The 23534-nt window shown below is 39.8% G+C and overlaps 1 protein-coding gene and 1 pseudogene across 1 annotated transcript; both read left to right on the forward strand.

The window, feature by feature from the left end:
- The first annotated feature begins 2235 nt into the window (after positions 1-2235).
- On the forward strand, positions 2236-3258 carry LOC134098309 (trace amine-associated receptor 1-like). Its single transcript, XM_062551339.1, has one exon. The coding sequence runs from the start codon at positions 2236-2238 to the stop codon at positions 3256-3258; it is 1023 nt and encodes a 340-aa protein (XP_062407323.1).
- A 2768-nt stretch (positions 3259-6026) lies between these two features.
- LOC134098311 (trace amine-associated receptor 1-like) lies at positions 6027-17676 on the forward strand (annotated as a pseudogene).
- Positions 17677-23534: the final 5858 nt, after the last annotated feature.

Consider the following 23534-nt stretch of genomic DNA (forward strand, 5'->3'; position numbering starts at 1 on the left):
GCTACCTTTGACCTTGAATAAAAGTATGTTCCACTAAATATAAATGGGTAGATTTTTGATATGTGATGCAGGAGGGTTTAAGGATCAATAACAAGTATGAACCATTACTATTGCAATTAGTTTAAGTTTTGGCCCTTTTTTGAGCTAGATTGACTCCACATAACTCCACGTGGGATTCGAACCAGCAATAAACTAGGCTGCAAGATTGTCTGTTACTCATCTATTCACACCACAAACTATCCATAGGATAGTTGTGACGTGTAGGCTACTTGACTTATACTATGTATATCATGATTGTAGCAAGTTAACACGGCTGATCATGTTATCTGGCTACCGAGTTATCTTGCCACCGTTGCCCAGACCTCAGATCGCCACCACGTGGCCATACCATGCCATTACACCACTAAGCGAAAACATAAACGGCTCCGGAATCCCGACGGTGTTCAGGATCACTCCCAAATTTAAACGGGACAAATGAAACGTGGTCTGGCAACCAGACGTTAATTTTCTCGTATTTGAAAAAATGCCCAGATCCATTCATTGGGCGCCACTGATGTCTATCAAATGCGTCTGTGCATAGCTCATCATCGTCTTGCTTTCCCCCCTGTTCTGCGATTGGTCCCCTATCTCAGGCATAAATTAGGGCGTTAGTTTCCAAACTGCCTTAGCAGCGTGAATGAAATCACTGCGCAAGGCAGGACATGTAATGCTATGACTTGTAATTTTATTGCGTATTGCGTATAGTTTGGTTTATTTTGTGTGTGTTGATTTATCATATAGGCCTAAAGTCAAATAATTGACATTAGGATGCGTTGCACAGCTCACCCTAGAGAGCCAAATGCTGTATGTATGACACTGATGCATGGTCACGCCGGCATACCACCGAGTTAAGAGGACTTTAAGGTTTTATACGTGATCCAAGGGCACTATGGGTCTTTTTCTCATTCCCTCATGGTTGTATGCAGCCAGCGAGGTATGTTTATTGTTATAAAGCACAACATGTGTATGTGATTCGGAGTATGTTTTATGTTGTATTTTAACTGAGTGAATGTATTGTGTTTGTTTTACTGTAATCTAACAGTTTAATGGTGAAGGATAATTAAAGAAGAAAAATAAAACCATCAGTAACTGAGTACCAAGGCCTTGCATATTTCCTGAGAGAGTGACACTTACAATACATTATTAGAATAGAGTAGATTAGCTCAAATGGGGGGATCTTTTTTCTTAAAGGATCCCAGCCTGTTACAACTATGAATAGGAGGGCAGAGAGGGTTGAGAACTCCTGTCATACAGCAGCCCATGAGGTACACAGTGGTATTACAAGAGATATGGCTCAGCATTGGCAACAGGCTAACTTTGGCAGATATCTAAGCAACAAGAGCAACCGCATTTTGGACATTATGTCAATACATTAAGTCCACACATTATGTTGAATTTCTAGATCATTATTGTAATGTACTGTTAAAGTAAGATTATAGCAGCTTTAAAAAAATGGCCTTTTGGGTGCTTACTTGTTTTTTTCTCTTTTTTTAAAGAAAAAACTGATGGACAAAATCCTGTGCTGGAGTCGTCATGGGGATGGAATTTGGGAGGGGTGTAGTTGTGGGTGTTTCCTTGTCTAGTATGGCTATTAGTACCTGCACACTCTAACCCAAGTTGATGTTTTAGCTGATGCCTGAATGAGGTAAGGTTGGCCCACACTCTGGTCTTTAGTAATGTGACAAGGCTGGTAAGGACACAACCAAAAATAAAATAATCAATGTGATCGTTTAACTGCTAAACGTAAATGCCTGATGTTTTGCTTTAGTTAAAGGATGTCAAACTCGTAGTGGGCTGGATTTGTTGCTCTCACATACTGCTGTCATATACTGATCTTTCTCTTTTAAAATACTCTACTTCCATATCACTTCTTTTGGCTTCTTCTTTTCTGAGGATGGTTTGTAGAGCTAGGTTTAATCAATTTATAGCATATAATAGAGATATTGTTTACACATTGTTAAAGGCAGCTGGATGTGAATATTCACATTTTTGCTAAACCCAACACATCTGGGGGGCAGTATGTGACCTACTGGTGGGCCTGATCAGTCTCTTTATCAGGCTTTAAGTGACACCTCTGCTTTAGTTGTTACTAATAATGTGCTCAGCGGTCAATTCTAAGACTGTTAGTGAGCTATTTCTCATAAAAACTTTTTGTGTCATTTTCTTGGTTCCTTTAGGTGAAAACAGTCGTGGCAGATGGACTTGACGAGCCAAGAGAGCATTTCTCTTTGCCATGAATCAATGAATGGCTCTTGTCCCAAATACACCTATCCAGTGGTTATTCGTATCTCTCTCTATGTTTTTTTTGGAAGCTCAGCAGTGCTAACAGTGGTTGGTAACCTGCTTGTCATCACAACTGTTGTACATTTCAAACAGCTCCATACACCCACAAACTACCTCATTCTATCTCTAGCTGTGTCAGACCTATTGTTGGGTGGCTTTGTCATGCCTCCTAGTATGATCAGGTCTATAGAGTCATGTTGGTATTTTGGGGAGTGGTTCTGCAAAATTCACACCAGCACAGATGTGATGTGTTGCACAGCCTCCATTTTGAACCTGTCATTAATTTCTATTGATCGATATTATGCCATAAGCCAACCTCTCCAGTACAAGTCTAAGATCACTGGCTCTGCAATAACAGTTATGATTTCGATAAGCTGGGGCATATCTGCAATAGTGGGTTTTGGGATGGTGTTCCTAGAGCTCAATATTTTGGGTATTGAGGAATTCAATAATAATGTCACATGTATGGGTGGTTGTATTTTGTTACAAAGTGTTGCATCAAGTACGGTTTCATCTTTGTTGTCTTTTTACATCCCCGGAGTAATTATGCTTTGTATCTATCTGAAAATCTTTCTCATTGCACAGCAACAGGCACGGTCCATTCTTGACAAATGTATGCAAGGTAGGAGGACTGGGAGACAAACCGCTGTGAGTAAAATGGAAAGGAAGGCCACCAAAACTCTTGCAATTATCATGGGAGTATTTCTGTCTTTCTGGCTTCCATTCTTTATTTGCAACATAATTGATCCTCTAATTGGGTACCTAATCGCCCCCTTATGGTTTGATATGGTAGTGTGGATTGGGTATTTTAATTCAACATTTAATCCTCTTGTATACGCACTGTTTTACAGCTGGTTTAGGAAAGCGTTCAGAATTATTTTACTTGGAAAAGTTTTTCAGAGGGATTCATCAAACACACATTTGTTTACAGAGTGAAATGATTCACTTAATTCCATATTTATGTGCAAAGGCCATACACATTGCAGGACGTGAGGAGCTGAGGTGGACACTACTCGCAGGACGCCACCGCCTGATATGAGAGACAGGCGTGCTATGCCAATGTTCTTTAATATTATACAACTTAACATCTCTGAATAAAATTCACATAAAAAAAACCCCTGAAAACTGAAGAATTTTGCATGACCGTATTTGAAGAATTGTAATAAACAAAATAAGCACTGATTGGCATCCCCTGACAAATCATTCAGTCTCTAAAGTCCCATCTCAGGTAGGCTAATAGTCCCGTTTTCATTTTTGGCAACCCTCGGTCGAACCGCAAAGAATAAAATCTCCATCATGCCAGTTTAAGCTCACAACATGCTAAACTCAAAGTCCCCCTCCCGAGCAGAGCCATATCAGGACATTCTGTTGTCATGGGCTGGGGATGAGGCCCTGCTGTGCAGTGTATGCACAAGATAAAAAAAAAGCACACACACACATGCGGGTGAGTGAAACGTGCAGTAAACGTACAAAAAAAAAAGAAAGGGAAGGGTTATGCTACTGCAGAAAATGACATCTAACCAAGTGTAATTATCTTATATTAATATCAAAAATCTATTTGGTATTGTTCTAAGTATGAAAGTACTTACTTAGTGCTTTAAGAAAACTTTGACTTATTTTAAGGAGTCTTATCAAGACAAATTTACTTACTGCACTGGCAGATAAATGCTGCTTGTTTTTCAACAAATTTACTTACTGCACTGGCAGATAAATGTCAGGAAGAATTCACTTAAAGTAAGTCAAACTTTTCTTAAATTAAGTTAAATGATTTCACAAGAAAGCACTAGGTAAGTCTCTTTGTACTGAAAACAAAAACTAAATCTTGATATATTAAGATTAAAACACTTGATTAGATTTTATTAGACAAGCAGTTTTTTGCAGTGCACGAATGCTCCGAAGCATCCAGCCCCTGAAATGAGACACAAGTAGCCTACAGACTCTGCAATGGACAGCCAGTGTCCGCAGGCTGCAGAGTGCAGCCAGATGGCTCTTTCCCTGCTATTGATGCTCATAACCCTGTCTGAATGCAGACTGTAGCTATCACTCCTTCTAAAACCTCCAAAACATTTTTTTTTAGTAGACTGGGTAAACCCAGCCCGATCTATTCTACTTCAGTTACAAATCTGTGGGGACCAATCACAAACTGGCTCATCCACCTGGCGCCCCCAGATTGTTGGTCTGATTGGTTGAAGGACTCTTCAATAGCATACAGGGTCATTTAAACTATGCCCATTGATCACACATCTTGTGCAGCAAATAATACAGAGCAGACTTCAGAGTAATGATTGAGCTTGGTCTGGTGATAGCCAGGCTAAACTTTTAGGTCACAGTTTGACCTAACATTGTGTCAGCAATGTGTCAGCAAAGGCTTGAGTTAACCCAAGAGGAAGTGCCAAGGCCATACATGCATTGCCACACTGAAGAAATGCTGATGTTTGCCATACATGTGTTCAAAGTAAATGCGTAACTCATACATTTATATAAAATAAGTCCCTCTTCAAAATTTGTTTGAGATCCCAAACTTTAGTTGTCTATAGGTCTTCTCTATATCACCCTCATCTCCCATCTACTTCATGTCTGTCAGAATACAAGTAGAAAGACAATGAAATGCAATATGCCATCACAAACATCTTTAATTTTTTCATGTGAGTAAGATAGCAAAGACCTGAAGACACACAGGGCCTCTCTCAACATCCCTCCTCAATCCTCGATGATCGGTCCTCCAGACTCGTTCCCACAGATCTATAGACTATCCCATTGTTGCCGCCCCATCATTCTTTATCTAGATCAGTGAGAACGAGGACAGAGGAAGGAAGGGAGGATATATAAAACACGAATGAGAGGCACCCATAGAAATATTTTAATAAGGCAGAACATGAAGTGAAACACTTCTAGAGTACTGGCACACCATCTACATCCTTTATTCTGTTCATACTCATATGGCAGTTACATTAGTTTTTAATATTCAGTTATATATGTTTTCCTTGCGTGTTTAATCTTTACTGTTTAACTACAGCTGTTGTGATGCTTTGATAAGGCTTTTAACTGGACTTGAATTTCTCTTAGTGTAAGGGTGTGACTGCATGTGAAAATGCTGTAGTATGTGATAAAATATGCTGTGTGGCAAATTATCCCCCTTACATTTCCTTTCATACATACACACACAGTGTGACATTAACAGATGGCTTAGATAAATACTTAATACATCAATAAATAAGTCGAAAATAAGAGAATGAACAGTTAAGTGTTTCAGAGTCAGTAAATCATAATTTGGGCCTACAATTTCATATTCACATTCACTATCACAGATATTCACTAGATTTGACTTAGGCCTAATGCTCTATTCTTAAATTATACCCAGAAACTGTGTAGTGGCCCCATTACCACCTTCAACATATTAACCTCTACCTTAACATTGTGCTGTCCATTATTTTTACATAGAGAACTTAATGGCACTAACTCTTAAAACACCCAATTGCACTGACGATGCAAATTTTATTGTATTGCTTAGTTCCTTAAAATATTTCCAGACACCATGTTCAGCCGGGACAAGAATGCTTTGTCACACAGAAACCACAGGTGGAAGAAGTCAGTATTGGGGGAATCAGTCGTGATCATAATAATGCAGAAGTGAAACTGATGTGGAGTCCGATAACATTCAGTTACAACTTCAGACATTCAACAGAAAAGTGAGGGCAACGAAGATGGCAACTAACCGCTGTGTTCTAATGGTCTTACTGATCTGCTCCGACTGTGCATATACAGGTAAAGTAAAACAACATATTTTTTTTTATCAACACCACTCCAAACAATGCAATTGCTTTAAAACTGATACATCTGCTGTTCTGCTAGTAATGATTATAATTTCATCAACTATGAGGTTAAAACACGGGGGCAGTTACAGTTTTTTTCAATCGCTAACAAGCGTTTGTCCATTCATTTGACACATTTTCAAAACTCTAAACACAGACTCACACCTACAAAACACAATTGGCCAAATGGATAATTGTCCTCTCAAAAACACATTCCATGTTGTTACACCACATTTTGTTACATATACACTATCTCGTCATTTCTCTGCACACACTAACTTTACTAAAACACTGGAAATCTGACACAAAATGAAATCACTCTGTCAAAGAATAAAACTTGTTTTCACTTCACAAGATACATGCAGTCAATCAGAGTACACTAGGTTTCAAAATACTGGCTACTGTTGACATTACAAAAACTGCATAGACTTTTATGTTTCAGTTTTACAGGTGTTTGCATGCAAAACATGCAATCCAGCATTTTTACACTAAATTTCTTGGTTGGGAACTGTATGTCCAGATGTAATGTTCACATTCAAATGCATTCCAGTAAAAAGCCAATCTTTTTTTTTTTAACTGTTCTCTAGGCCTACAGGAGATGCAGTATAATGTTTACAGTAGACTATGATAGAACAGAATAAGAACAGAACAAAATATCCATGAAACACAAGAGCATGCTGAACAAAAAACAACAGCAAAAAGCCCAGATAAAAAGGAGGTGAACAAAAAAAGCACAATATTACTGTGTCTAATCTCTGCACCTGCTCCTCTCAGTGCTCCTGCACCTCTCACTGGGCCTGCTATTCTCCCTGGGCCCCTTACTCTTACTCTTCCTCGTCCAGACATTACAGTATTTGTATTTTTCTGTTTCTGCTTCCAAAAACATCACCTCCTCTTTTTACTGTGTAAGTGTCAATGTAGAGATAAATAACCCCTGCCACTGAGTCTAAGATAGACTGGAATCAGCTGTGGTTGGCCCAATTTACCCAACATACAGTGCCTATAGAAAGTCATCATACCCTTTTGAAATAGTTACTTTTTTTGTCTTACAGCCTGAAATCAAAACCCATTTTTAAAAAAATCTTTTCCAGTTTTATTAACAAATTTAGCTGTACAACATCAAAATAATGAAAAAAAAGTCAACAGTTCTGAAAATTAATAAAAAATTAAAAACTAGAATAACAGGGTTGGAAAAGTCATCATACCCCTGACTTAATACTTTGTAAAGCTTCCTTTTGCTTTCATTACAGCCATCAATCTGTTTGGATATGTCTCTATTATAGCTTTGCACACCTAGATAGGGGAATATTTGCCCAATTTTCCGTACAGAAATGTTAAAATTTAGTCAAATTCTGTAGGGAATGGCGATGGACTGCTCTCTTCAAGTCAATCCACATATTTTCTATAGTATTTAAGTCAGGGCTCTGACTTTGCCACTCAAGGATATTCACCATCCTATCCTTAAGCCACTGCTTTGTTCTTTTGGCAGTATGTTTAGGATTATTGTCGTGTTGGAAGGCGAATGACCTCCCCATCCTCAGCTGTCTAGGAGAGGGACGCAGGTTTTCCTTAAGAATGTGGGTGTACTTGGCAGCATCCATTTTCCCTTCTATCCTGACCAATTGCCCAGTTCCCGCTGAAAAGAAACATCCCCACAACATAATGTTACCCCTACCATGCTTCACACTAGGTATGGTGTGTTTTGGGTGGTGTACTGTGTTGGTTTTCGCCAAACATTGCGCTTGGAGTTCAGTGCAAAAACACATCTGGAATATTCTGCTACCATGTGGAAAAAGCTTATATGGTCAGATGAGACTAAGATCGAACTTTTTGGAGACTAAGATTGAAGTTTTTGGACTGAGCTCCAGGCGCTAACCAAACACTGTATACACACCCAAACACACCCAAAACACACCATACCTACTTTGAAGCATGGTGGGGGCAACATTATGTTTTGGGGATGTTTCTCTTCAGCGGGGACTGGGCAATTGGTCAGGATAGAAGGGAAAATGGATGCTGCCAAGTACACCAAAATTCTTGAGGAAAACCTGCGTCCCTCTCCTAAACAGCTGAGGATGGGGAGGTCATTCGCCTTCCAACACGACAAAAATCCTAAACATATTGCCAAAAGAACAAAGCAGTGGCTTAAGGATAGGATGGTGAATATCCTTGAGTGGCAAAGTCAGAGCCCTGACTTAAATCCTATAGAAAATATGTGGATTGACTTGAAGAGAGCAGTCCATCGCCATTCCCTACAGAATTTGACTACATTTTAACATTTCTGCACGGAAAATTGGGCAAATATTCCCCTATCTAGGTGTGCAAAGCTATAATAGAGACATATCCAAACAGATTGATGGCTGTAATGAAAGCAAAAGGAAGCTTTACAAAGTATTAAGTCAGGGGTATGATGACTTTTCCAACCCTGTTATTCTAGTTTTTAATTTTTTATTAATTTTCAGAACTGTTGACTTTTTTTTCATTATTTTGATGTTGTACAGCTACATTTGTAAATCAAACTGGAAAAGATTTTTTTTTAAATGGGTTTTGATTTCAGGCTGTAAGACAAAAAAAGTAACTATTTCAAAAGGGTATGATAACTTTCTATAGGCACTGTAAATAATCTGTGTGTCAATTATTCGATTGTTTGTTTATTATCAGCTGAGATATATTGCTTTTGAATTGATAACATTGCAGAAGCAGAGGTTTTTATACTGTATCTAAGGTTTGGAATATTGTTTTAACTATTGTGGGATGTTGTGTGTTAACATTCGAAAATAATACAAAAACGATCCATTATTTTGTTGGGAGGTATAGTTTGTCTGTTAAGAAAATGTAAGCAGTGTGAAAATGTATTCGCTGACTGCATACTGTGTGAAAACAACATGAAATGTGTGAATGGTATGGCCACAAAAGACCGATGCTGTGCTAACTGTGTTTAGAGTTTTGAAAATGTGTCAAATGAATGGACAAACGCTTGTTAGCGATTGAAAAAAAAAACAGTAATATGGTACTAACATGGTTTTGTTTCTTTTAACTTACATAAAACACTGTCCTGCGGCTTATATACAGTCAATACAAACAGATGTGTTGTGTTATGTGTTCAGTTAATGAAGGCAGGTTAAGGACTAAGCTCAAAGGTTTATCATACCCTTTAGGATGAGAACATGGGACTGATGACTCAAAGAACAATGCCCCATGCCCTCCGAGTGATTTTGTTCTCTCAGCTCATTTTCTGCAACCCATTTTACCTTGTTTCATAAATCATAATGATATCAGTGAGATGGCAACTGGCAGTACACTCTAAAAATAAAGGTGCTTAAATGGTTCTTTAATTCTCTTTATGGTTCCATGGAGAGTCTAAACTCTGTGTTCAACCATTGCATCAGTTGAAACTGTTGCCTCAATGGTTCTTTGAAGCACTGAAAAACATTCTTCTATGGCATTTCTCTGAAGAACTGAAGAAGGGTCATCACAGACACTTCAAAAATAACAGTTAGACATACACTACCAGTCAAAAGTTGTGTATAGGGCCCTATCTTAGACCTAGCGTGTCACAGTGACCGGTGCAACACAACTGTGTTTGCTAGTTTGTGGCCAGAGCAATCATCATTATTTTGTCATGTGCACATGATGTGTAGAGAGAGAGCAAATTAACTTGCGAACACACAGGCGTGCCTGTGAAAAGATGAGGTGTGGTCATGTGCATCGATCACACAATGCTATTTTCAAGCCACTGGAAACGGTAACGCTGCTGACCAAGAAAAAAGTGGTTTGAGTAAAATGTGCAGTACTTCACTGTTCTTTTGAGAGCGCATTGTCAAGAAGTATATTGTTTTCAGCTATACATCTTTATGCCAGCTTTTGAGATAATACAAGAGTTGTACTAAATGCAAAAGTATGTCAGACTAGTTAGGCTATGCTATCGGTGCCAACTTTAATCATATTTTTCTTCAGCAGGTGTCAAAGGAGATGCCATTCCCACTTTTTTCACCAGCGCTGGGGGGCAAGTAACCCTTCCCTGCACTAATGTGCTTGCCAAAGACTGTTCCTCAACTACATGGATCTACAATAATGGATACAGCGGAACTACTGAAGAGGTTGGCCAAGGACTAGTTAAACATAATCTACAAACAACTCGATCAAAGAGACTTAGGGTGGCGTCTAACTGTTCTTTGAATATTACTAACGCAACCGCTGAGGATGTTGGACTTTACACATGTCAACAGTTTCTGAAAGAAGGTGGACAAAAACAGGGAGATGATGCTCCAGTATATCTAGCAGTTCTCCAAAGTATGTATTTGTTGAACTTCTTTATGAAATGATTTACGTCACGTATACGTTACGTATGATACGTCTTTGCAAAACTTATACTCATAAACAGTGATACTGCTTGCAACTGTGAGCAAATCCTTACATACATTTGAATACCATATGATTTATTCATTCATTCATTTATTTATTTTTCACTTTTCAATTTCAATTCCTCTTTAGTGTCAGCATCATCAGAAGTGACAGAAATAGAGCCTGGTAGTGAAGTGACTCTCCAGTGCCTCCTGCTTACACATGACAAGTGTGAAAGAACAGTGGAAAATAATAGAGTTCATGTAAGCTGGGTGGATAAGGAAAACAGGGAGCTGAACAGCACTAGCAACCTTCATATACAAACTTCATCTGTCTGTAACATCACTATTGCTGAGAAACCCGTAGATCTAAAGCCTTCTGAGAGATGCAGATCCTGGACATGCCGACTTACTGCAGATGGGCAGGTCAAGGCTTCAACCACCTACAGCATTCAAGTAAAAGGTAGGAGGATATGTTTCCTAGCAAACATCAGATGAATCCTGTTTCTTGTGTAGAGTTACTTGGAAGAGTTGTAAAAGTGAATCTGAATGAAAGATTAATTCGTCTACAGTCACTGACAAAAGTTTAAGACAACCACTGAAAAAAATTGTCTTGCACCATGAGATGCATTCAGAGGCACAAATTTCAATTCAATTCAATTCAATTCAAAAACACTTTATTTATTCCCAAAGGGCAATTCACATAGTATCATGGAGTAGAGTACAATGAATCCTATAAATTCACTATTAAAATACATGAATAATAAGTAATAAATAGATGTACATGGATCAATACAAGAGTCCTGTGCAAGTGAGTGCTTCTCATTAGCAGTATATAAAGTGCAGTGCAGTACAGTGCTCTCTGGACCATGCCAAGTGCAGCTGGAGTCATTTCTGGACAGGACAGAGTTGCAGACGGTTAGTAGAGGCGGTGAACACGTATAGAGTGGCATGAGTGTACAGAGCCCCTTAAGGATAATGATGATGATTCATGCTGATGATTGAGCTACTTAAGTTCCCTCGCAATACTTTTGGGTTCTCATTATACAAAAAAAGGCAAAACGCAGAGGAAGACAGTAAAATGATGTGTTTAGTTTGCTGAATAATGGTCACTTGAAAAATGACTAATACCAGGCCAAAGGAAACCACAATGTCATCTGTGTTACAATCACTGAACCAAAAGCCTACATGTTCAGAATGGTGGTATTTTATTATTGACTAGTAGGCCTACTAGTGCAGTGCCCGTACAAACCATGCCCAATTTCCCATATAGAAACAGTTACATGTCTGCAGGTCATGATAGGTCTAGCACTAACTTCTTTTTTTGACAATGGGTTAAGCCTATGTTTAATTCAAGAACTTGATTATAGAGAAGATGATGAACCCCATTTTGTGGAATGTTTTATTTCTAGCATGTGATGTCATGCTCTGTTGCCCTGTTGCTGTAGCCTAGAAATCTAGACGCACCCTAGCGGCCAAAAATATTTTTGCCTAGCGGGATGATCTAGGGTCACACCGTTAAGGCCAAGCCTGCGTTCGACACCAGGCCAGCCTGTCCAATCAAAACGCTCTATCTGTGTACAGAGTCCTTGAGCCCGCCTTAGCACAGTGACGACAGAGCTGCGAGGCACCTTCGGCTTCCGATATTGACGCCAAGGGGCTTGACCATGTGTCCTCGTTTAACGAGTTGGTTGTGAGACCGTGTTGCAACAACCATAGACAACAACAAAAGATGGATGAGGCTAACGAAGCGAGCTCGTTTGAATCGGCTTTGGAAGAGTTGGACTTTGGGCTTTTCTTTGAAGGTTGAGCAGAAAGAAGCACTCAAGTCATTCGTTTTAAAGAAGGATGTATTTGCCGTTTTGCCGACCGGCTCCGATTGGTCACAAGTGCTGGCCTATTACGTGCAGAGTAGTTTGAAAAACACCGGTTCATCCCACCCACAGGCTTCAGCTCTGTGAATGGTCCGACTCCAGACTATACATTTCTGTATAGTTCAGCTTGCCAGGCTACTGTTGTTGTTGAAACGGCCTAAATTGTCCATCTCTGAATACTCTTAGGGGCACTCTGAAACAATATCAGAAACAGAGTCAGCTTATTCCTCCCACCTGCCACATGATAGCTATATTACTTTACATGTTGAATGACTTTACCCACCATTTCAATTAGGGTCCAGAGTGTCCTGATAACTTCAACCGTATAATAACAGCAACCACGGATGTTGTGCTTATGGTTAACATAAAGTGAAGTTGGGGAAGAATAAAGAAGGATTTGTCATTTAGAATTTTGTTAACCCTGCACTTTCCTCTTAGTAGCATCATCAGCTGAAATCCTGGAGGATCGTACAGGTAAGCCATGTTTCTACTCAGTGTAAAAATGGATGCTTTCATCTAACTTCCTAATTTTCCACATTTCATGTTCAAATGCAGGAGTGCAAAAAACGATCACAGTCAACATACTATTAATAGAACGATTCACCTCCAGATGGATCCAGTTCTATGCTAAGTTGCTCATATGACACATCGTTCTGTAAGACAATAACAGCACTGCACCTTAATACATAAAAAGCCTAGCTTGTAAAGGTTTGTGACAAATGTTTTGTACAATTCAATTCACAAAATCAGTAGGCTATTCATTTGCAGACAAAAAACAGCAATAAGCAACATTTGCTTACACCTTATATTTTACTTAAAACAAAATATCTATATGTGACCCTGTAAAGCGGAACCAGTCATTTCGGTAAAATTTAATAAATTAAGTTATTGTGCTCACGTGAACAGCCATAAACTAAGCTTTCCAACGATATGTATATCGAGGGTATTACACAAACTATCGCTAAGATAACTGCATCCAAAGTTGCCATGGTTCTCCTGTCACGATATGCCAGAAGAGGAGAAATCACCTTTTTAAGCAGCACGTGCACAACGGGAATGACAGCAAATGTGTTGAATCCTCGCCGGGTTTAACAGTCAAAACGTATGTTTTACCGTGAAATGCGTTCACGATATGAAACTGTAGACTGTATACAGTCAAATTATGCGAAAACGTGAAATTCAACATTTTAACCCGGAAGTTTGTTATTGTTGATTTTCTCAAAATAACGTTGTGCGCAAAACGACTGATTTCGCTTTGAATGGTCACATATGTGATTCAACCTGGGAAAACCCTTCACATGGTGCAATTTTACCAACTTATGATTCTGATCAAGCAACATCCAAGATTTGAGTCCAGAATGTTGTGAGGATGGTATCAGAATGTTAAGAGGGTAGAAAATGGGGCTAAAATCTGATTTTTTGGTGCACCATGTGAAAGTTTTATCCTAGATCGCATCACATACAGTATACTAGAAAAGGAAAGCACTCTGAGAGCGCAGACCTCCGCCAAGCATAACCACCACCTGGATCCAGACGGTGATCCGGATCACTCCTTACATGGGGTCATTTCAGCGAAATCCATCCATAACATTTTGAGTTACAGTATCTTGCTAACAACCAGACAGACAGACAGACAGACAGACAGACAGACAAACAGGATATGTATGGTTGAATGTGTCTGTCTCTTGCAGTCTTCATCATTGTACGGGTTCTTGTTGCCAGCCTCTTGTCAGCCATTGTAGTGATCGTGGTGATCTGCAAAAAAAGAGCAAGTGAGTGGTCTACTGATAACCTAACACAACTATCAACACTGAAAAGGTCACGTAAATACCATCTGCTGTTTAAAACAATTTGTTCAGATTCTGAAAGGACACAAAACAATGTTGTGAGTAAGAATCATATTATTTCATGTTTGTGGTTGTATTAGTTAAATCATTGCTGATTCTTGTTGTTGGTTTAATCACAGATGAATTGTTAAATATCAGCAGAAATCAACATTTTGTTCTCTCTTTCTCTGTCAGGATGAGAACAGACGTGACATGGCCAGCGAGTCTAACCAACCTCTGGCTAATGTGAGTCATACCTAACCCCTAGTGAATGTATAACATGATACTTACAAAGTATTACATAATACTACACAAAATGTCAGCTACTGTATATCTGCAGTAGCCATACTAAACTGTCAGTTACAGAAAAATAGTCAACCTTTTCACAATGTGCTCTGCAAAAGCTAAAATAATAATGATAATCCGCTTCCACAGCCCCGCCCTATCAGACACCAATAGCATAGATAGTCATTGCATGCTCAGTTAGCATGCAATTGCAAATGACATAGACCATCCTATTGTAGAAGGTTGTAGAAAGTGAAACCGTGGAAAAGTATGATTGTACCCATAAGGTTTGCTATAATTGTGCAAATGCAGCAATGATAGATAAACATATATGAAAAGAATACTTACTCAGATGTTTTAAGTGTGATTTTGCTTAAATAAAAATGAAGCTTTACTTAGTGATTTTGCAGTAGATTTAAAAAAAACTGTATTTATTACTTAAACTTTAAAGAATAACTGTTTAGACTTAAAATGTATTTTTCCTTGAATTTGATAGAATGTCTAATCAAAAGATTTAAGTGTTTTAATTCAGCTTATATAGTATGTCATGTTTAATGGAATGTGCTTAGAACAAGTATAGGAAAATAAGCTTGTAGTTCATATGCAGGTCTGAGTTCAAAGCAAGGTCACCAGAAAGAGGAAATAGAGAAACAAAGGCACTTGGTCGTGTCGGAGCGCAATAGGTCTAGACTTGGGCTTGAAAGTAGTGTAAAAGGTCTCCTTCGCTGGGGCTTTGGGCTTTTTCTTCTCCTTTTTCTTTTGGACTCTGAACATTGTATTTTGAGACAAATAGAATTTTTATATTATACTTTATTTTTTATTTTCAATAAAGTCAAAGCCCTAACCTTTTGTTAGGGCATTGTTTAAAAGCCGCCGAGAGTTCTTTTTCGTGTCTCCTGCCTCCCCTGTGTCAAAGAGAACATCGAACCTCTTGCAAGAGGCGCAAGCCTACAGAGGGGACCCCAGCGAGAAGCGGGTAAGTTGTCTGTACGAGGGCTTACTTTCTAGGACACCGTTAATGGGCAAACACCTACTGCACAACGCACTGACACACACAGGAGTAGCGAACTCAGCTGGGTATTTAGGAAGGAAAGTCCTATACACCGTAGCGGTCACAAAACCAACTAGGCTTCGTTTAACAGTTGTATTTCTGTAAAATAAGGTCTATGGGTAGATGACATGACATGGCTTTTTCGCCGTCACAGAAGATTAAAGATAATTAATTTCACATTTTCATAATTTAAAATAGGCTACTGTAAAAGGTTCAACATTTTCTTGTTTTACATGAATTTGCTGTTTTAATACCTGAGTTATTTATAGTTTTTTCAGAACTTTGACCCAAACCTTAAAATTGTCCTATGGTGTGATGGTAGACAACATAATTATATAAATATTAACTTTTATAAATAGAGGAAATAATGTTTAAAAATGTTAATGAACGCTCCTGGCATAATTGTGCAAGTGTCTATTTTACTAAGTGGCAATCACTTTTCCCATACATACATTTCTAAAATGGTAGAAACTCAGTAAAGTTCGTCACAGAAAAAAATGTCCTTTGGTGTTATGCTAACCTGATGTTAAGTTGGCCAATATCATGGACAACTACATTTAGTTGAAAGACCCCATTCAAGGTCATGTGACTGAAGACCCCAATGAAGCCCAGGAGCAGTGAACATGGTGAGTATTAATATCAATTAATATCTTAATAATAATAATAATAATAATAATAATAATAATAATAATAACAATAATCCTATATTTACCCTAAATGGTGGGAAGTTGGATGTGTTGTCTATATGTACTAGAAATTATATTTAATATGTCTTAACTGCATTGTGCTTTATGGTCCCATGGAAGATGTGCTATTATTTTCTCTTCTTTTAGGCAAAACTAATCTTCAGAGATGAGTATTCTATAGAATAGAATAGAATATATACTTTTTTGATCCCGTGAGGGAAATTCAGTTCTCTGCATTTAACCCAATTTAACCGAATTAGTGAACACACAGCACACAGTGAACACACAGTGAGGTGAATCACACAACCCAGAGCAGTGAGCTGCCTGCACAACCAGCGGCGCTCGGGGAGCAGTGAGGGGTTAGGTGCCTTGCTCAAGGGCACTTCAGCCGTGGTGGACTGGTCGAGGATCGAACCGGCAACCCTCCGGTTACAAGCCCGATGCGCTAACCAGTACACCACGGCTGCCCAAATTTTCTGAATGACTCTGAGACTTCAGGCAACATTTCTCTCTGCTATGATTCTGTGAATGGCTCTTGTCCTAAATTCACATATCCAATTGTTATTCAGGCTTCTCTCTATATTTTCTTTGGAATGGCAGTGGTAGTAACAGTGGTTGGTAACCTGCTGGTCATCATCAGTGTGCTTCATTTCAAACAGCTCCAAACACCTACAAACTACCTTATTCTCTCCCTGGCCGTTGCAGACCTGCTTGTGGGTGGCATTGTAATGCCCCCTAGTGTGATGCTGTCTGTAGAGTCTTGCTGGTATTTGGGAGCGTTGTTCTGCAAAATCCACAGTAGTATAGATGTGATGTGTTGCACAGCATCAGTTATCATTTTGTCAATGATATTGACCGTTACTATGCTGTATGCCATCCACTCCTGTATAAATCTAAGATAACCTTTTCTACTGTTGGAATAATGACTTCCATTAGCTGGATTGTATCAGCTGTATTTGCTTATATACTGGCATTCCAAGAGTTTAAGACTTCAGGAATCCAGGCATTCTCTAACAGTGTTGGTTGTGAGGGTAGCTGCATATTATTGCAAAGTATGTTGTCAAGCACTTTAGAAAGCATGTTCTACATCTCTTGCATGATAATGGTCAGTATATATGTAAAAATCTTCCTTGTAGCGCAGGAACAGGCACGATCAGTTCAAATCATGAATGCCACTCGGAAGTCGTCATTGACTAAAATGGAGAGGAAGGCTACCAAAACCCTTGTCATTATCATAGGTATATTTCTGCTAGCATGGATTCCCTATAATCTTGTTTTTACGATTGATCCACATTTTGGTTATCAAACTCCACAGTTACTAGTTGATGTAGTCATATGGATTGGATATCTAAATTCAACATTCAATCCTGTGGTTTATGCGTATTTTTATAGTTGGTTCAGACATTCATTCCAAATTATCATTTCGGGTAGAATATTTCAAAAGGGCTCCTCAAGAATTCAACTGTTTTCAGTGTGACAATTCTGTAAGAGATGTGGCTCAAGCGTCATCTTTGTCAACGTAATACAATATGTTATGTCTTGTTAATCTTTGTCAAATATTTTGATTGAAGTTGTGACTCATCCCAAACTAGACATAATCTGTACAAGCAATGAAAATGTTTTGTTTTCTTCTTTTTTTAATTGAAGTGATTTCTGCAAATGTGGCTTTGCATCCTTTGTCCTGCCCTTAAATCCATTTGTGGAATTTGTTCCTCCTTGAGGAACGGGTCAAAAAGGGGAGGCATCTCTGCACAGAACAGCTATATTGTGGAGGACGGCGCACGCAACAATTACACCGCAGGCCCGTTCCGGACAAACTCTTAAAACACGTAGGCATTTGAATCTGGACTTAAATTTCCCGGATGTATTTTCAGTCCTAACGCGGGTTCTGCTGTGTGCCAAGTTGAATGTCGTCTGTGGTTCAGGAGCGGGTTTAGGGTACGGAGTGATGAGCGTCGGGAGTCAAGGATACCTTCGATCCCCAAGGAGATACCCATCGAACCGCTCTGCGACCAAATATAAACTTTGAGCTACCTTGTGTAGCAGGGTGAACAGATTGGCATGATCGTCTATGGCAATTGACTCATTCTTCTGGTCCCTCCCTCTTGTTGCCCTGATTGGCACCCAGACCGGCTGCTCTATAAGTGGGGAGCAGACCTGTCCTCACAGGTCTGAGCCCTGGGCGCTGGCTTGCTGCCACCCCAGTTCCTTCCCTGTGTCTCAAGCAAGGTTGGCTATTTGTTTGCCGCTGCAACAAATTAGCAAGGTTGCAGTAGAAGCAGCGCCCGTATTCACAAAGAATTTTAGGGCTAAAAGTAGCTCCTAACTGGCGAATTTAGGGAGGAACTCCTGAAAATAATGGGCGTGTCACTCCTAACTTTATGACTCCTAATTTTTTTCACTAAAAGTTATTCACAAAGCATTTTAAGCCTAAAAGTAGCTCCTAAGTCTAGGACAGCGTAAAAGAACTCGAGAGGACTTCTAACTCACTAAGACCTATTCACAACCCGCTTTTAGTGGCATTTCACGTCGCGATGTTTTGAAATGACCGTGCAGTGCAGGAGCTCGCTGTCATGAAAGGGAGTAAATGTGCATTGCAACTAAGGATGCAAATGCAACTAGAAAACGTAATTTCGAGGAAATTACCAGTGCATGCAAAAGCAAGACATAAGATAAAATGTGAAACAAACTTAAATTTACAAACAGTTGTGGACAGAGGAAGGTGAGGGAAGGGGGGGGGGGGGGGGCAGTGTGTTGTATGTATGTGGCTTAGGGGCAGAGGTGGAAAAGTCCAACCAACCAGCTGATTCTCAGTAGTAACTCTTCAGCCAGGCAGAGCAGCTAATTGGTGAGATCACCTGTGTTTAACTGCACAGATGGAACCAATACGTGATTGGACTTTTACTCTCTGAAGCTTGACTTTTCCACCTCTGAGTGTGAGTGCGTGTGAGTGTGCGTACGTGCGTGTGTGAGTGGATGTAAGTGGATGTAAGGAGCATGGCTTTCTATGATGCAGTGAAATGGGAGAGTTGGGTTAAGGTGAGAATGTTGTGGAGTGCATGGAGAAGTGTGGTATATATGAAGTGCTGCAGTCAGGTGTGTGTGTGTGTGTGTGTGTGTATGAGTGAATGGGTAGACAGAGAGAGCTGATAATGCAGGTTCAATTTAACTGGCTGTCAATTAAACTTGATAGTGCGATGAGCACCTGGCTCTTGACACAGGTGCAAATCAGCTTAATCAGCAGTGCAGTGCGATAGACCTCTGAAGTTCGCCTACAAAAAAGCTTGCCATATATGGGCAGTTGGCTTCAATTAACTCCCGGATCTCCTTATATGGCCAACAGGGCAGCTTCAGAGGTCTATGAAAAGTCAATGGGGAAAAATATTTTGCTAATATTTCAAAAAGTATCAAGTTTACAGAACTGAAATATACATAGACTTAGTCTTATTTTCAAGACCTACGTAACAAAGTTTGAACCAAGTTTCCACGTTAAACGGTTGAAGCTGATTAGGACCTGGTTAGGAGAAGAAGAAGAAGAAGAAGAAGAAGATGCCTAGGAAGAACAGAACAGTGCATTTGCATGCACTGTAATAATGCCACCGACAACCAAAACCACCATTGCATGTAAACTAAATGTAACGTCTCATTGTGCCTAATTAAATTAAATCGCTTCTCCTCTTTGCAAATATAGGCTACGTGTTTTCATACAGATTAATTTAAAACATGTTGCAAAGATACTGCTCCAGTCCATAGTGATTCTGTAAGCCTAGGCTTGCTTTACTCTTTATTCATTAAGGCTATGCCTATTTATTCATCATCTTCCATCCTTCACAGCCCGACATAGCGCACGCATTCTCACCAGCTAAGACCTAACACCTGTCACTCAACTCGTCATCGTAGGGGAGGTTTGCCATCATTCCCGCGTTATAATCACCAGCCAATCAAGGTGGTCACTTTCATCAAGCTCGTGCATGAGTAATGACGTCAACCATAGCAACGAAGACTCACTTTTAGTTTAGGAGTGGGCGTTTCTCCTTACTAAAAGTAGGTCTGAAAGGCTTTGTGAATAACTTTTAACGGAAAACTCCTAACTAAAATCTTCTAGCGCGATTTAGGAGTACTCTTAGTGGTATGATAAAATGCTTTGTGAATACGGGCCCTGAGCAGTAGCCATGCTTTTGGATTCACTCGCCTGTGCACTGGATCCCCGTAGATCCGTAAAGGACTGCTGGCCACAAACTGCTATATAGTCCATGGGCCAGACCGGCTACCGGTACCATCTGGGGGGGCAAATTCTAGTTGTGATTTTTTTATACCTACACATCCCTAGTTTATGTTTTGATGTGATAGACTTCTGAGATTGGTAGCTTTTTAGTGGTTATCACCTAATGAAGTACACCACCCTCTACAATAAATTGCATTTTAGACACCTGGTGCATATCCTGGTTGAACCCATGGTTAAGATACTTATCAGTGTTGTATAGCATTGAGTGTGGTATCATTTTAAAGAGTACATCCTAAGCTTTCATTCAAGCACATTGGTGGAGCCCTCTGATTAACACAGAGGTCACTGGAGCTCTTTGAGCCAACAAAAACACAACATTTTCAACCATTTCCGCCTAAACTTTACACTTTCTTTATGCCCTGTGGCATCAGAGAACATTACAGACACAAAAGACAGAAACTAAAATACTCTCAGGACTCCAAGGATTCAAAAAATGTATGCTTTACCCATACTACTCCATTAAGGGATGTAATTTCAGGGCCAAACTAAAAAGGATGACCAAAATAAGAAGCAGGGCCAAAATTCCGCAAATGGGACGCCTCGACCCCCTTCTGTTTCCTCTCCTTCACAATCTTTTCATGGCCAGTAGAAGAGTTGTGGATCTTATACACATGAATGTCACAATTCTTCTCTGTGACAACATACAGTGCATTTCCCCACCTGTCTGCTAGTTTTCTTTTACCACATTTCCCCATATTCGGGATTTAAAGTGAGACACTACAGGTGAATAGGGTAAAATTTTAAAATAATAGATATCACCATGAAACTTCCTCAGTTGATTACTTACACAAGTATGAAAAACAAGTATTGCAAGTTTTTTAAAATTTGTATGTTTAATTATGCAATGAGGAGTTGCCTCATTAAATATGCATGATTTTGCATATATTTCCAGATAGATTTGAACATATGATAAAGTCAGGCGCACAATCATTTTGTTTACAAACAAGATTAAAATTACAGGGGGATCTGCTTTCATTACCTAAGAAATCAAAATATACTGTCCATAGTAAAAAAATATTATTATTTTTATTATTAAAATGTCCCATAAATCAGGCCAGGAATGATTAACTAACAAATTCCTCTGTATTAGCTGTATGTGTGTATAACTGGAAAGTTCGGTGTACATACATGTAGGTGCTACAGTACATACAATGCCTTTAGAAATTCATCATACCCCTTTGAAATAGCTGTATTTGTCTTACAGCCTGAAATCAAAGCCCATTTTTATTTAAAAATTTAGCATCAAACATCAAAATAATGAAAAAAGGCAACAGTTCTGAAAATTAATTTAAAAAAAATTGGAAAACTAGAGTAACAGGATTGGAAAAGTCAGCATATCCCTGATTTAATACTTTGTAGAGCTTCCTTTTACTTTGATTACAGCCATCAATCTGTTTAGATATGTCTCTTTGCAGCCCTAAATTGGGGAATATTTGCCCAATCTTCCTTGCAGAATTGCTCAAATTCAGTCAAATTCTGTGGGGAATGGCGATGGACTGCTGTCTTCAAGTCAATCCACAGATTTTCTACAGGATTTAAGTCAGGGCTCTGACTTGGCCAATCAAGGACATTCAACTTCCCATCCTTAAGCCACTCCTTTGTTATTTTGGCAGTATGTTTAGGATCATTGTTGTGTTGGAAGGTGAATGACCTGCCCATCTTCAGTTGTCTAGCAGAGGGACACAGGTTTTCCTCAAGAATGTGGTTGTACTTGACAGCATCCATTTTCCCTTTTATCTTGACCATTGCCCAGAACCGCTGAAGAGAAACATCCCCACAGCATAATGTTGCCCCCACCATGCTTCACAGTCAGGTATGGTGTGTTTTGGGGCGGTGTACTGCGTTTGGTTTTCGCCAAACATAGCGCTTGGAGATTAGTGCAATATACACTGGAATATTCTGCTACCATGTAGAAAAGGGCTTTATGGCAGACGAGACTAAGATTGAACTTTTTGCACTGAACTCCAGGCGCTATGTTTGACGAAAACCAAACACAGTACAACACCCAAACAAACCATACTGCCACACACCCTGGCAGCTGAGTTATGGACATACTCAGAGTCTGCTAAGGGCCTTGGTGGGCAGTCCAGTCAGAATACCATTGCAGTAGTCCAGACAGGAGGTGATTAAGGCATGGATGGGTGTTACTGAATGTGTGAGTGAAGGCCAAAGTTGTGAGATGTTTCTGAGGTGGTTGAAGGCGGACTTGGTGATGTTGATGTGGGTCTGGAAGGATGACGCCTCAGGAGATGGGGAAATCAGCCTTCCACAACCAGGGCCAGGTCTCCAACTTTCCTGAGCAGTGGTGCAGGGTCTGCCACCATGAGCTCTGTCCTATTACTGTTGAGCTTGAGTAAGTTTGTGGTCATCCATGATTTGAGTTCCTGCAGGCAGTTTACAAGTTCTGTGGGTGGGAGCTGGCATAAGGAGTTTGTGCTGATATAAAGTGTCATCGGTATAGCAGTGGAAGCTGAGTTCATGGTTACGGATAACATGACCTAGGAGTAGCGGGTGCTAGATCAGAGTTGGAGCCATGGAGAGTGATAAATTGTTTCCGGTCTGTGAAGTAGGACTGGAACCAGGACAGTGCTGTGCCACTAGACCGATGAGCTCAGAAAGGTGATGAAGCTGGATGGTACCACACCAGAGATGCATTTATGATGTTTTCCACTAGATGACAGAGCATGGGAAGACAGGTCTTGATCAGTGTGGTGGACATTAGGTCAGGGCTGCTGTTGAGGTCTTGGCTGAGGTGACCAGTTTTTTTTACTCGGTCGGCATCGAGTGGAGAGAAGGCGGATAGGCAGCACTGAGGTGAGCCGGCAGCTGAGTGGTGAGAATCCTGTTGGGGCAGTGTGGGGCAGAGCCCAGGAGACTGGAGCTGCCCATGGATGGTGTCCACTTTCTGCTGGAAGAAATCCAGGAACCTGGGGCCTCATTTGTAAAATGTTCTTACGCACTGTGCGTAAGCTCAAATCCATGGCAACGCTCAGATTTACTATAAAAAAAACCCCATCTTTGACATGGAAAAGTATCTCCACGTCAGGTTC

This window comes from Sardina pilchardus, chromosome 12 (genome assembly GCF_963854185.1).
Source record: "Sardina pilchardus chromosome 12, fSarPil1.1, whole genome shotgun sequence".
Taxonomy (NCBI): Eukaryota; Metazoa; Chordata; class Actinopteri; order Clupeiformes; family Clupeidae; genus Sardina; species Sardina pilchardus.

Coding starts and splice junctions, on each gene's coding strand:
- LOC134098309 (XM_062551339.1), top strand. CDS start 2,236: ATGGACTTGACGAGCCAAGAGAGCATTTCTCTTTGCCATGAATCAATG.